This window comes from Oncorhynchus clarkii, unplaced genomic scaffold (assembly GCF_045791955.1).
Source record: "Oncorhynchus clarkii lewisi isolate Uvic-CL-2024 unplaced genomic scaffold, UVic_Ocla_1.0 unplaced_contig_8908_pilon_pilon, whole genome shotgun sequence".
In the NCBI taxonomy this organism is placed as follows: Eukaryota; Metazoa; Chordata; class Actinopteri; order Salmoniformes; family Salmonidae; genus Oncorhynchus; species Oncorhynchus clarkii.
In genome coordinates, this window is record NW_027260953.1 from 171,004 (window position 1) to 187,216 (window position 16,213).

Here is a 16,213-nt window from a genome sequence, read left to right on the forward strand (position 1 = left end):
CACCACGAGGTCCCCTGGTAATATCACACCACGAGGCCCCCCGGTAATATCACACCACGAGGCCCCCCGGTAATATCACACCACGAGGCCCCCCCGGTAATATCACATCACGAGGCCCCCCCGGTAATATCACACCACGAGGCCCCCCGGTAATATCACACCACGAGGCCCCCCGGTAATATCACACCACGAGGCCCCCCGGTAATATCACACCACGAGGCCCCCCGGTAATATCACACCACGAGGCCCCCCGGTAATATCACACCACGAGGCCCCCCGGTAATATCACACCACGAGGCCCCCCCGGTAATATCACACCACGAGGCCCCCCGGTAATATCACACCACGAGGCCCCCCGGTAATATCACACCACGAGGCCCCCCGGTAATATCACACCACGAGGCCCCCCGGTAATATCACACCACGAGGCCCCCCCGGTAATATCACACCACGAGGCCCCCTGGTAATATCACACCACGAGGTCCCCTGGTAATATCACATCACGAGGCCCCCCGGTAATATCACACCACGAGGCCCCCCGGTAATATCACACCACGAGGCCCCCCGGTAATATCACACCACGAGGCCCCCCGGTAATATCACACCACGAGGCCCCCCCGGTAATATCACACCACGAGGTCCCCTGGTAATATCACATCACGAGGCCCCCCGGTAATATCACACCACGAGGCCCCCCGGTAATTCCCAGCCCTAGTCACGATTGGGTCAATATACTTCTTCCTCTTTACTCTAATTTCTACTCTGTTCACATGAAGAACAGCTGACAATCAGCCTATTTGTGCCCTCAATATCATCTGGAGTGCTTGATATCCTTACAAACATGAATACACATGCTGAAAATTATTCATCCTGTTGATCAAATAAATTCATATTTACAAATTTCGAAGAGACGCTTGCACCCACACACACACACACCCACTCAGAATAAATGTAGGAGGGGTTTGCTTGCGGTGCAGGAAATGATAAGTGTGTGTCTGGGTACTGGCTGTGGCAGAAGCTGCACACTTCTGCCTAGTCGGCCGTAGCTGATGCAAAGAAAAGATAAATATATCTAATACTTGTTGAGTTTCATTCTCTGGCTGACCTGACACCTGGCTCTGGAGTCACACAGGGGACCAACGTCCCTCCTGAAACACCACTGACGACTGAGAGTTAAGAGCGCTTCCATCTGGTGAGTACAGTATCATACAGTATGTGGTCTACACAGGTATGATGCAGTATCATTCAGTATGTGGTTTACACAGGTATGATACAGTATTACACTGTCGTTTACACAGGTATGATACAGTATCATACAGTATGTGGTTTACACAGGTATGATAGTATAATACAGTATGTGGTTTACACAGGTATGGTACAGTATAATACAGTATGTGGTTTACACAGGTATGATAGTATAATACAGTATGTGGTTTACACAGGTATGATAGTATAATACAGTATGTGGTTTACACAGGTATGATAGTATAATACAGTATGTGGTTTACACAGGTATGATACAGTATTACACTGTCGTTTACACAGGTATGATAGTATAATACAGTATGTAGTTTACACAGATATGATACTATAATACAGTATGTAGTTTACACAGGTACGGTACAGTATAATACCAGTGGTGTAACGTACTTAAGTAAAAATACATTAAAGTACTACTTCAGTAGTTTTTTGTAGAATCTGTACTTCAATTTTTATATTTTTGACAATTTTACTTTTACTTCACTTACATTCCTAAAGAAAATATTGTACTTTTTACTCCGTACATTTTCTGACACCCAAAGTACTCATTACATTTTCAATGCTTATTAGCAGGACAGGAAAATTGTCAAATTCACGCACTTTCAAGAGCACACGTGGTCATCCCTCCTGCCTCCGGCCTGGAGGACTCACTAAACAAGTCATTTATACTTTCACTTTTACTTTTGACACAAGTATATTTGAGCAATTACATGTACTTTTTACACTTAAATATATTTACAACCCAAATACTTTTAGACTTTTACTCAAGAAGTATTTCACTGGCTGACTTTCACTTGAGTCACTTTCTATTAAAAAGGTATCTTATATATTTACAGCCAAATACTTTTAGACTTTTACTCAATAAGTATTTCACTGGCTGACTTTCACTTGAATCACTTTCTATTAAATATTTCTATTTCTATACTTTTACTAAAGTATGACAATTGGGTACTTTTTCCACCACTGTATAATACAGTATGTAGTTTACACAGGTTTAAGCATAGACATTTTTCACAGGAAAGTGAATTTCCCCCCACAAATTGTGGGTATATTTGGGGTTGTAATTACTACATGAGTGTTATAGAGCAAATGATGCAAGACAAATGGAACATTGCTTTTGTCTGTTGATTTTAAACTACTGCAAGTGTCTTCACCCAAACCCTCACCTGCTGTGCTTCAGATTTACACTTCCTGTTACTAACCATCATGTCGTGGTCGGAGGGTGTGAACTCCACTCTGAACCTGGACTCCAACACCTCCTCCTCCCTGGTCTGCACCAACCTGTACGACCACCGCCCCGTCGCCCGCGTCCTCATGTCTCTCCACTACAGCCTGGTCTTCACGCTCGGCCTCCTAGGTAACGCCCTGGCACTGCACGTCATCAGACCCAACCTGGCCCAGATCAACTCTACCACGCTCTACTCTGCCAACCTGGCCGCCTCCGACGTCCTCTTCACTCTGGCCCTGCCTCTGAGGATAGCCTACTACGCCCTAGGTCAGTGATACTCCACTACTACTACGCCCTAGGTCAGTGATACTCCACCACTACTACTACGCCCTAGGTCAGTGATACTCCACTACTACTACGCCCTAGGTCAGTGATACTCCACTACTACTACGCCCTAGGTCAGTGATACTCCACTACTACTACTACGCCCTAGGTCAGTGATACTCCACTACTACGCCCTAGGTCAGTGATACTCCACCACTACTACTACGCCCTAGGTCAGTGATACTCCACTACTACTACACCCTAGGTCAGTGATACTCCACTACTACTACGCCCTAGGTCAGTGATACTCCACTACTACTACTACGCCCTAGGTCAGTGATACTCCACTACTACTACGCCCTAGGTCAGTGATACTAAACCACTACTACTACGCCCTAGGTCAGTGATACTCCACTACTACTACGCCCTAGGTCAGTGATACTCCACTACTACTACTACTACTACGCCCTAGGTCAGTGATACTCCACTACTACTACTACTACGCCCTAGGTCAGTGATACTCCCACTACTACGCCCTAGGTCAGTGATACTCCCACTACTACTACGCCCTAGGTCAGTGATACTCCACTACTACTACTACTACGCCCATTGGTCAGTGATACTCCACTACTACTACTACTACTACTACTACGCCCTAGGTCAGTGATACTCCACTACTACTACTACTACTACTACTACTACTACTACTACGCCCTAGGTCAGTGATACTCCACCACTACTACGCCCTAGGTCAGTGATACTCCACCACTACTACGCCCTAGGTCAGTGATACTCCCACTACAACGTCCTAGGTCAGTGATACTCCACTACTACTACTACGCCCTAGGTCAGTGATACTCCACTACTACGACGCCCTAGGTCAGTGATACTCCCACTACGCCCTAGGTCAGTGATACTCCACCACTACACCCTAGGTCAGTGATACTCCCACTACTACTACACCCTAGGTCAGTGATACTCCCACTACAATGTCCTAGGTCAGTGATACTCCACTACTACTACTACTACTACTACTACTACGCCCTAGGTCAGTGATACTCCACTACTACTACTACTACTACGCCCTAGGTCAGTGATACTCCACCACTACTACGCCCTAGGTCAGTGATACTCCACTACTACTACTACTACGCCCATTGGTCAGTGATACTCCACTACTACTACTACTACTACTACGCCCTAGGTCAGTGATACTCCACTACTACTACTACTACTACTACTACTACGCCCTAGGTCAGTGATACTCCACCACTACTACGCCCTAGGTCAGTGATACTCCACCACTACTACGCCCTAGGTCAGTGATACTCCACCACTACTACGCCCTAGGTCAGTGATACTCCACCACTACTACGCCCTAGGTCAGTGATACTCCACTACTACTACTACTACGCCCTAGGTCAGTGATACTCCACTACTACTACTACTACTACTACTACTACTACTACGCCCTAGGTCAGTGATACTCCACCACTACTACGCCCTAGGTCAGTGATACTCCACCACTACTACGCCCTAGGTCAGTGATACTCCACCACTACTACGCCCTAGGTCAGTGATACTCCACCACTACTACGCCCTAGGTCAGTGATACTCCACCACTACTACGCCCTAGGTCAGTGATACTCCACCACTACTACGCCCTAGGTCAGTGATACTCCACTACTACTACTACTACTACTACTACGCCCTAGGTCAGTGATACTCCACTACTACTACTACTACTACTACTACTACTACTACTACGCCCTAGGTCAGTGATACTCCACCACTACTACGCCCTAGGTCAGTGATACTCCACCACTACTACGCCCTAGGTCAGTGATACTCCACCACTACTACGCCCTAGGTCAGTGATACTCCACCACTACTACGGCCTAGGTCAGTGATACTCCCACTACTACTACGCCCTAGGTCAGTGATACTCCCACTACGCCCTAGGTCAGTGATACTCCCACTACGCCCTAGGTCAGTGATACTCAACTACTACTACGCCCTAGGTCAGTGATACTCCACTACTACTACGCCCTAGGTCAGTGATACTCCACTACTACGACGCCCTAGGTCAGTGATACTCCCACTACTACGACGCCCTAGGTCAGTGATACTCCCACTACGCCCTAGGTCAGTGATACTCCACTACTACGACGCCCTAGGTCAGTGATACTCCACTACTACGACGCCCTAGGTCAGTGATACTCCCACTACGCCCAAGGTCAGTGATACTCCCACTACGCCCTAGGTCAGTGATACTCCCACTACGCCCTAGGTCAGTGATACTCCCACTACACCCTAGGTCAGTGATACTCCACTACACCCTAGGTCAGTGATACTCCCACTACACCCTAGGTCAGTGATACTCCCACTACGCCCTAGGTCAGTGATACTCCACTACACCCTAGGTCAGTGATACTCCCACTACACCCTAGGTCAGTGATACTCCCACTACACCCTAGGTCAGTGATACTCCCACTACACCCTAGGTCAGTGATACTCCCACTACGACGTCCTAGGTCAGTGATACTCCCACTACGACGTCCTAGGTCAGTGATACTCCCACTACACCCTAGGTCAGTGATACTCCCACTACGACGTCCTAGGTCAGTGATACTCCCACTACACCCTAGGTCAGTGATACTCCCACTACACCCTAGGTCAGTGATACTCCCACTACACCCTAGGTCAGTGATACTCCCACTACGACGTCCTAGGTCAGTGATACTCCCACTACGACGTCCTAGGTCAGTGATACTCCCACTATGACGTCCTAGGTCAGTGATACTCCCACTACTACGTCCTAGGTCAGTGATACTCCCACTACGACGTCCTAGGTCAGTGATACTCCCACTACGACGTCCTAGGTCAGTGATACTCCCACTACGACGTCCTAGGTCAGTGATACTCCCACTACTACACCCTAGGTCAGTGATACTCCCACTACGACGTCCTAGGTCAGTGATACTCCCACTACACCCTAGGTCAGTGATACTCCCACTACGACGTCCTAGGTCAGTGATACTCCCACTACACCCTAGGTCAGTGATACTCCACTACACCCTAGGTCAGTGATACTCCCACTACACCCTAGGTCAGTGATACTCCACTACACCCTAGGTCAGTGATACTCCCACTACTACACCCTAGGTCAGTGATACTCCCACTACTACACCCTAGGTCAGTGATACTCCCACTACGACGTCCTAGGTCAGTGATACTCCCACTACACCCTAGGTCAGTGATACTCCCACTACTACACCCTAGGTCAGTGATACTCCCACTACGACGTCCTAGGTCAGTGATACTCCCACTACACCCTAGGTCAGTGATACTCCCACTACACCCTAGGTCAGTGATACTCCCACTACGACGTCCTAGGTCAGTGATACTCCCACTACACCCTAGGTCAGTGATACTCCACTACACCCTAGGTCAGTGATACTCCCACTACACCCTAGGTCAGTGATACTCCCACTACGACGTCCTAGGTCGGTGATACTCCCACTACGACGTCCTAGGTCAGTGATACTCCCACTACACCCTAGGTCAGTGATACTCCCACTACGACGTCCTAGGTCAGTGATACTCCCACTACACCCTAGGTCAGTGATACTCCCACTACACCCTAGGTCAGTGATACTCCCACTACACCCTAGGTCAGTGATACTCCCACTACGACGTCCTAGGTCAGTGATACTCCCACTACGACGTCCTAGGTCAGTGATACTCCCACTACGACGTCCTAGGTCAGTGATACTCCCACTACTACGTCCTAGGTCAGTGATACTCCCACTACGACGTCCTAGGTCAGTGATACTCCCACTACACCCTAGGTCAGTGATACTCCCACTACGACGTCCTAGGTCAGTGATACTCCCACTACACCCTAGGTCAGTGATACTCCACTACACCCTAGGTCAGTGATACTCCCACTACACCCTAGGTCAGTGATACTCCACTACACCCTAGGTCAGTGATACTCCCACTACACCCTAGGTCAGTGATACTCCCACTACTACACCCTAGGTCAGTGATACTCCCACTACGACGTCCTAGGTCAGTGATACTCCCACTACACCCTAGGTCAGTGATACTCCCACTACACCCTAGGTCAGTGATACTCCCACTACGACGTCCTAGGTCAGTGATACTCCCACTACACCCTAGGTCAGTGATACTCCACTACACCCTAGGTCAGTGATACTCCCACTACACCCTAGGTCAGTGATACTCCCACTACGACGTCCTAGGTCGGTGATACTCCCACTACGACGTCCTAGGTCAGTGATACTCCCACTACACCCTAGGTCAGTGATACTCCCACTACGACGTCCTAGGTCAGTGATACTCCCACTACGACGTCCTAGGTCGGTGAGTATAGTTGTTTTGAAGTAGTTTAAAACAAACAACTAAAAGCAGATAGTAGGTATGTAGAAATGATACAGTGCCTTCAGAAAGTGTTCACGCCCCTCGACTTCTTCCACATTTTGTTGTTACAGCCCGAATTAAAACACACACAATAACCCATAATGACAATGTGAAAACATGTGTTGACATTTTTGCAAATGTATTGAAAATGAACTCTTGGAAATATCTAATTTGCATAAGTATTCAAACCCCTGAGTCAATACTTTGTAGAAGCACCTTTGGCAGTGATTACAGCTGTGAGTCTTTCTGGGTAAATCTCTAAAAGCTTTGCACATCTGGATTGTACAATATTTGCACATTATTCTTTTTAAAATTCTTCTCTTTTTTTTAAACTGTCAAATTGACAGCCATTTTCAAGTCTTGCCATAGATTTTCAAGACGATTTAAGTTAAAATGGTAACTATGCCACTCAGGAACAATCAGTCTTCTTGGTAAGCAACCCCAGTGGATATTTGGACTTGTGTTTTAGGTTATTGTCCTGCTGAAAGGTGAATTTGTCTCCCAGTGTCTGTTGGAAAGTAGACAGAACCATGTTTTCCGCTAGGATTTTGCATGTGCTTATCTTTTTATCCTAAAAAAAAATTCCCTTGTCATTGTCGCTGACAAGCACACCCATAACATGATGCAGCAACCACCGTGCTTGAAAATATGAAGAGTGGTACTCTGTGATGTGTTGGATTTGCCCTAAACGTAACACTTTGTATTCAGGAAAGAAAGTTAGATATTTTTCTTTTTTTTTTCAGTATTACTTAAGTGCCTTGTTGCAAACAGGATGCATGTTTTGAAATACAGGCTTCCTTTTCACTCTGTAATTTAAGTTAGTATTGTGGAGTAACTACAAATGTTGTTGATCCATCCTTAGTTCTCATATCACACCCATCATACTCTGTAACTATTTTAAAGTCACCATTGGCATCATGATGAAATCCCTGAGCGGTTTCCTTCCTCTCCGGCAACTGAGCTAGGAAAGATGCCTGAATCTTTGTAGTGACTGGGTGTATTGATTCACCATGCAAAGGGTGACTTTTACTCAAGTAGTATTTTACCGGGTGACTTTCACTTTTACTCAAGTAGTATCTTACTGGGTGACTTTTACTCAAGTAGTATTTTACTGGGTGACTTTCACTTTTACTCAAGTAGTATTTTACTGGGTGACTTTTACTCAAGTAGTATTTTACTGGGTGACTTTCACTTTTACTCAAGTAGTATTTTACTGGGTGACTTTTACTCAAGTAGTATTTTACTGAGTGACTTTTACTCAAGTAGTATTTTACTGAGTGACTTTCACTTTTACTCAAGTAGTATTTTACTGGGTGACTTTCACTTTTACTCAAGTAGTATTTTACTGGGTAACTTTCACTTTTACTCAAGTAGTATTTTACTGGGTAACTTTCACTTTTACTCAAGTAGTATTTTACTGGGTGTCTTTTACTCAAGTAGTATTTTACTGGGTGACTTTCACTTTTACTCAAGTTGTATTTTACCGGGTGACTCACTTTTACTCAAGTAGTATTTTACTAGGTGACTTTTACTCAAGTAGTATTTTACTGGGTGACTTTTACTCAAGTAGTATTTTACTGGGTGACTTTCACTTTTACTCAAGTAGTATTTTACTGGGTGACTTTCACTTTTACTCAAGTAGTATTTTACCGGGTGACTCACTTTTACTCAAGTAGTATTTTACTGGGTGACTTTCACTTTTACTCAAGTAGTATTTTACCGGGTGACTCACTTTTACTCAAGTAGTATTTTACTGGGTGACTTTTACTCAAGTAGTATTTTACTGGGTGACTTTCACTTTTACTCAAGTAGTATTTTACTGGGTGACTTTCACTTTTACTCAAGTAGTATTTTACCGGGTGACTCACTTTTACTCAAGTAGTATTTTACTGGGTGACTTTCACTTGAGTTATTTTCTATTAACGTATCTTTACATTTACACAAGTATGACGGTACTTTTCCACCACTGGGTGTGGACACTTTCTGAAGGCACTGTAGGTGTTTAAATGTAGGTGGAGAATATCCACACAGACACTTTTTCCTGAGATCCCAGGCGTCTTGTTATGTTCCAGAAGTGGACTAACCTCTCTTGGTAATCTTTGAGTCTCCCTGCCTCTAGGTTTCCACTGGCCCCTGGGGGAGACCCTGTGTCGCGTCACCGCCCTTCTGTTCTACGTCAACACCTACGCAGGGGTCAATTTCATGACCTGCCTGGCCGTAGACCGCTTCGTAGCCGTGGTTCTCCCTCTGCGTTACACCAGGCTCTGCCGGGCCCGGACCATCCGCTATGTCTGCGTAGGGGTGTGGGTTCTAGTCCTGGTCCAGACGTTACCCCTCCTCTCCGTGACCATGACCCGGGCCGAGCCGGACGGGACCACCACCTGCATGGAGTACCCCAACTTTGAGAACGGGGCCGTGGAGGGACTCCCCTACGTCCTCATTGGAGCCGTCGTCATGGGATACGGCGTTCCCGTTGCAACCATCCTGTGTTGCTACTTGGTGTTGCTTTGGAAGCTGCGGTTGGTGACGAGAAGTAGGGTCGGTGGGCGAGGTCACAGGTCATTGAGGAGCCAGAAGGCGACGGGGGTGATAGCAGGGGTAGTGTTGGTGTTTGTAGTGTGTTTCAGTCCCTATCACATCAACATCCTGCAGTATATGATCCGAAAGCTGAGATACACACCAGACTGTACCGAGCTACAGGCCTTTCAGGTAGTTGTCTCCACACCAGCGGAGGCTGGTGGGAGGAGCTATAGGAGGATGGGCTTATTGTAAAGGCTGGAATGGAATGAATGGAACAGAGTCAAACATGAATTCCATTCATTACAACGAGCCCTTCCTCCTACAGCGCCTTCTACCAGCCTCCACTGACACACAAACATAGGCCTATCTGTTAATATCATTGTATTTTTGTGTGTGTGTGTGTGTGTGTGTGTGTGTGTGTGTGTGTGTGTGTGTGTGTGTGTGTGTGTTGACCATGAGATTGTGTATTTAAGCGTGTGTGCAATGTCCATCTCCAATCCAAGTGTGACCGACTCCTCCACTAACCCCTCTCTCCCTCCCCTTCAGATGTCTCTACACTTCACTGTGTGTCTCATGAACCTCAACTGCTGCCTGGACCCCTTTGTCTACTTCTTTGCCTGTAAGGGTTACAAGAGGAGGGTGATGAAGATGTTGAGGGTTCAGGTCAGCGCCTCTTTCTCCAGCATGGTCCGAACCGGGGAGGACACCCCCTTCAAACGGGGGGGGACCCGGGACGGGAGGAGCAGGCTGGGTAGCCACACAGCTTGTCCTGTTGCTTTAGATGACGTTACCAAGACCATTCCTGGGCCACAGACCGAGACAGGAGACCCGGAGACCGAGACAGGAGACCCGGAGACCGAGACAGGACCCAGAGACCGAGACAGGACCCAGAGACCGAGACAGGACCCAGAGACCGAGACAGGACCCAGAGACCGAGACAGGACCCAGAGACCGAGACAGGACCCAGAGACCGAGACAGGACCCAGAGACCGAGACAGGACCCAGAGACCGAGACAGGACCCAGAGACCGATACAGGACCCACAGACCGAGACAGGAGTCACATCCAACCAACTACCCCTGATACAGGAGCCACATCCAACCAACTACCCCTGAGACAGGAGCCACATCCAACCAACTACCCCTGAGACAGGAGCCACATCCAACCAACTACCCCTGAGACAGGAGCCACATCCAACCAACTACCCCTGAGACAGGAGCCACATCCAACCAACTACCCCTGAGACAGGAGCCACATCCAACCAACTACCCCTGAGACAGGAGCCACATCCAACCAACTACCCCTGAGACAGGAGCCACATCCAACCAACTACCCCTGAGACAGGAGCCACATCCAACCAACTACCCCTGAGACAGGAGCCACATCCAACCAACTACCCCTGAGACAGGAGCCACATCCAACCAACTACCCCTGAGACAGGAGCCACATCCAACCAACTACCCCTGAGACAGGAGCCACATCCAACCAACTACCCCTGAGACAGGAGCCACATCCAACCAACTACCCCTGAGACAGGAGCCACATCCAACCAACTACCCCTGAGACAGGAGCCACATCCAACCAACTACCCCTGAGACAGGAGCCACATCCAACCAACTACCCCTGAGACAGGAGCCACATCCAACCAACTACCCCTGAGACAGGAGCCACATCCAACCAACTACCCCTGAGACAGGAGCCACATCCAACCAACTACCCCTGAGACAGGAGCCACATCCAACCAACTACCCCTGAGACAGGAGCCACATCCAACCAACTACCCCTGAGACAGGAGCCACATCCAACCAACTACCCCTGAGACAGGAGCCACATCCAACCAACTACCCCTGAGACAGGAGCCACATCCAACCAACTACCCCTGAGACAGGAGCCACATCCAACCAACTACCCCTGAGACAGGAGCCACATCCAACCAACTACCCCTGAGACAGGAGCCACATCCAACCAACTACCCCTGAGACAGGAGCCACATCCAACCAACTACCCCTGAGACAGGAGCCACATCCAACCAACTACCCCTGAGACAGGAGCCACATCCAACCAACTACCCCTGAGAACGGAGCCACATCCCACCAACTACCCCTGAGACAGGAGCCACATCCAACCAACTACCCCTGAGACAGGAGCCACATCCAACCAACTACCCCTGAGACAGGAGCCACATCCAACCAACTACCCCTGAGACAGGAGCCACATCCCACCAACTAACCCTGAGACAGGAGCCACATCCAACCAACTACCCCTGAGACAGGAGCCACATCCAACCAACTACCCCTGAGACAGGAGCCACATCCAACCAACTACCCCTGAGACAGGAGCCACATCCAACCAACTACCCCTGAGACAGGAGCCACATCCAACCAACTACCCCTGAGACAGGAGCCACATCCAACCAACTACCCCTGAGACAGGAGCCACATCCAACCAACTACCCCTGAGACAGGAGCCACATCCAACCAACTACCCCTGAGACAGGAGCCACATCCAACCAACTACCCCTGAGACAGGAGCCACATCCAACCAACTACCCCTGAGACAGGAGCCACATCCAACCAACTACCCCTGAGCCTCTCCTGGTCCTTGAGATGACCACTACTAGGCCATAGAGACACATAACCACTAGTCTAGACCACTACTAGGCCATAGAGACACAGAACCACTAGTCTAGACACACTTATTTGTCCTGGGTTGTATTCATACCAAACGGAAGAAAAGGGAACTGAAACAGAAAGGGACTACCTGAACTTGTCCAATAAGAAATGCTTGTTTTAATTTGACTTCCTTGCTCAATCTGCTATTTCAAAACGAATGTGAAAAAGATGGAAATCAAGGTCCCATAAACACAAGAAAACAGCAGTGCCTTTACAAGGTTCCAGAACTAAACAGCGCCTTTACAAGGTTCCAGAACTAAACAGCGCCTTTACAAGGTTCCAGAACTAAACAGCGCCTTTACAAGGTTCCAGAACTAAACCTTGTTTACAGAACAGGATGTCGTATGCAGAGATAAAATCCTTTACTGATTCATCTCCAACATTTCCGTCACATCGATCTTTGTACAGATATTTATGCTTTTCATAATAAAAATGGTTTCACTTCCCAATACTTACTTTTTAACTGCTGTTTGAAGTGGAATTAAAACCATTCTATTTCACTGTTACTGTTTTATTTCACCAAGGTCTGACCTATCCCTAAATTAGCCAGGTATGAAACTAAAAACACAGACAACTCACTTCCCTAAAAGAGCAACACAACACTTCTCTCTATGAGGTAAAAGGTCAAGGAGTACCGGTACTTCCTAGTTTTTCAACATGTGCAGTGTGATGTTTTCATCTAGAACGTATAGGCCTACAGCTGGTTTGGAAGTAGCTGCAGCACATCGAGCCCCTCGTTGATCTCACTGCTCTCTAGTGGTGTTAATACAACGGTACACCTTCAGTGAACAAGTGCACACTTCAAGGAAAGGAGTCCATAGGAGCAAGGGATTGATTTAGGGATTGAGCTCAGGTGTCAAGGACATGTGTGCAGCCCAGTTAGAGGTCCCGCTGTGAAGGACAGGTGTAAAGGTAGAGGTACTCACAGTCCGGCAGGCAGCCCAGTTAGAGGTCCCGCTGTGAAGGACAGGTGTAAAGGTAGAGGTACTCACAGTCCGGCAGGCAGCCCAGTTAGAGGTCCCGCTGTGAAGGACAGGTGTAAAGGTAGAGGTACTCACAGTCCGGCAGGCAGCCCAGTTAGAGGTCCCGCTGTGAAGAACAGGTGTAAAGGTAGAGGTACTCACAGTCCGGCAGGCAGCCCAGTTAGAGGTCCCGCTGTGAAGGACAGGTATAAAGGTAGAGGTACTCACAGTCCGGCAGGCAGCCCAGTTAGAGGTCCCGCTGTGAAGAACAGGTGTAAAGGTAGAGGTACTCACAGTCCGGCAGGCAGCTCAGACACCTGGTAGTCAAACAGGTAGTGAAACGCTTCGGACAGCAGGAAGTCCACCAGTGCAGTGAGCACCCACGTCCCAAACAGGAAGGACTACAGGAAGAACCAGGATGTTACAGTTAGGACTACAGGAAGAACCAGGATGTTACAGTTAGGCCTACAGGAAGAACCAGGATGTTACAGTTAGGCCTACAGGAAGAACCAGGATGTACAGTTAGGCCTATAGGAAGAACCAGGATGTTTACAGTTAGGACTACAGGAAGAACCAGGATGTTACAGTTAGGCCTACAGGAAGAACCAGGATGTTTACAGTTAGGCCTACAGGAAGAAGCAGGATGTTACAGTTAGGCCTACAGGAAGAACCAGGATGTTACAGTTAGGCCTATAGGAAGAACCAGGATGTTACAGTTAGGACTACAGGAAGAACCAGGATGTTTACAGTTAGGACTACAGGAAGAACCAGGATGTTTACAGTTAGGCCTACAGGAAGAACCAGGATGTTTACAGTTAGGACTACAGGAAGAACCAGAATGTTTACAGTTAGGACTACAGGAAGAACCAGGATGTTTACAGTTAGGACTACAGAAAGAACCAGGATGTTTACAGTTAGGACTACAGGAAGAACCAGGATGTTTACAGTTAGGACTACAGGAAGAACCAGGATGTTTACAGTTAGGACTACAGGAAGAACCAGGATGTTTACAGTTAGGACTACAGGAAGAACCAGGATGTTACAGTTAGGCCTACAGGAAGAACCAGGATGTTACAGTTAGGCCTACAGGAAGAACCAGGACGTTACAGTATGAAACAATGACATAACATAAAATCATATCATCATCACCACATCATCATTATTATGATAATTTGATTAAACAACTGATAATCTGTGCAGCACGACTGCAATAAAGACCAGCTGGAACGCACCCAGTGAGTCTAACAGAGGTTTACAAGCTGAAATGAACTTACAGCAAATTTTCTGCTGCCGAACCGTCTCTCCAAGATGCGGAAGTTGTAGATGAGCAGACTGTTGCAGAAGGTGTCCTTTAGGTCTAGACAGATCAGTCTGCCACACACTAACCGCCATACCTTATAGAAGAGGAGTGAGGGTTGTTACACAGTACACACACCACAGAGTTTCTAAACCCAGAGGTGCAACATCACAAGACTTCCGGGAACGCTTGAGAAACAGACTTGGCCGACCAGATCGAAAAATGTGTCCTTAGTTGTTGATTGTCTAGAAATCTAAATGCAAAACTGAGATTTGAGCCAATGTCTTAAGTAGCTGAAACTGTCATTACTACAACCTCGTGAAAGTGACAATCTGACATGTAATAATTTTAATCAAAAACAACTTTATATCGAAGGAGTGTCTTCGATTTGACAGCCTGCACATGCGCAGTTCGGCACGAAGACCATTAAAAGCAGATTACGTGTTTCTGGGCATGAGTTTAGCTAGCCAAAGGTCGGCTACAAGCGTGATCGGGGATTTCTATTGGAGAAGTAGTTTCTGCCCATCTTTATACTGTACTGTCTTTGGCAATATGATCCACAGGTGGAGATAGGAGAGGTTTACGACACTCTCTCTCACTTTTCCGCTACCTGGTGCTGCAGCGTGATGGCCTGCAGGCTGTAGGTGAACAGGTGATTGTACTGTGGCAGGAGGGTTAGCACGACAGTCAGACCACTGAGGACCAGGAGGAGACCTTTAGACAGGGGGGCCTTATCTGTGGGGGGAGGCAACCAATCATTCAATCACCTACCTGTAGGGCACAATCAATTTGATATTCTTATCAGAATTTACAGCAGAGTACTTGTTCCTGATAACGTTAAATACTGTATGGAAAATGTGGGCGGGGAAACCACATGCACCGTTCTGTCACTACAGTACTGAGCCAGCATTCAGCGTCGTTTATTAAATGAAACATCGAGCGGTATCACGCAATACTAGACATTATGACAAAAATGGTAAAGGCTCGAATCGTCGATTGTACGCGTAGAAACGACGATGTGACCCGTTCAAATACTTAAGATTCATCTAGAATGAATGACAGTGCAAAGATGCGAGACAGGACCGAGCGAAAACACTCGTACACGAATCAACTAGTCTGGTACTTACCGAGCCCTCGGGAACCGGTGGTCGTGAACATGATGGAAAACGAAAAAAATATATATAATGACTGTCTGTGTAAAGGCACTGCAAAATGAAGGTACAAACTTAGCTATAGTAACTAAAAGTTAGAAAGAAAAAAAAAACATCATAGTGAGATAGAGGGGAAAGGGTATCGAGTACGGCGGTCGAGTTTGTCCAAAATTGTTCGAGATTGTTGTTTTTGACACGCAAATCTCGAGATGCGCTGAATAAAAAAATGGCCACATGAGGTCGCTATGTCACTATCAATGGTCAGTAAAGGTTCTCGCTCATATTATAGCTGGTAAAACAGGTCATTGCCACAATAACAGAACATACACTCAATTTGCATAACTTAAGTAACTGTATTTCTTCACTGGCCCTCGTTTCATTTAATCCATTTGATGGATACTGTCCTCGTCAGCA

General features: G+C 47.3%; 2 protein-coding genes across 3 annotated transcripts in view; one reads left to right on the plus strand and one right to left on the minus strand.

Annotated features, from left to right (window-relative positions):
- Positions 1 to 15,961, minus strand: part of LOC139402511 (ubiquitin-associated domain-containing protein 2-like) — a 42,711-nt gene extending 26,750 nt beyond the window's left edge. Inside the window, exons 1-4 of the mRNA XM_071146501.1 lie at positions 15,776 to 15,961; positions 15,259 to 15,383; positions 14,626 to 14,745; positions 13,646 to 13,752 (exon numbers count right to left, since the gene is read on the minus strand). Coding sequence (XP_071002602.1) covers positions 13,646 to 13,752; positions 14,626 to 14,745; positions 15,259 to 15,383; positions 15,776 to 15,806 — 383 coding nt within the window. The 5' untranslated portion in view covers positions 15,807 to 15,961. The remainder of the gene's footprint in view (positions 1 to 13,645; positions 13,753 to 14,625; positions 14,746 to 15,258; positions 15,384 to 15,775) is intronic.
- Positions 986 to 12,889, plus strand: LOC139402510 (G-protein coupled receptor 183-like). 2 transcript variants are annotated; one of them, XM_071146499.1, is made up of 5 exons: positions 986 to 1,192; positions 1,834 to 1,918; positions 2,441 to 2,755; positions 9,318 to 9,907; positions 10,265 to 12,889. In XM_071146499.1, exons 3-5 carry the CDS (start codon positions 2,467 to 2,469, stop codon positions 10,862 to 10,864), a joined length of 1,479 nt encoding a protein of 492 aa, XP_071002600.1. In that variant the 5' UTR covers positions 986 to 1,192; positions 1,834 to 1,918; positions 2,441 to 2,466; the 3' UTR covers positions 10,865 to 12,889. The 2 variants fall into 2 exon arrangements, with proteins under 2 accessions (XP_071002600.1, XP_071002601.1); XM_071146500.1 differs by lacking the exon at positions 1,834 to 1,918 and having other exon boundaries at positions 1,092 to 1,192.
- Positions 15,962 to 16,213: the final 252 nt, after the last annotated feature.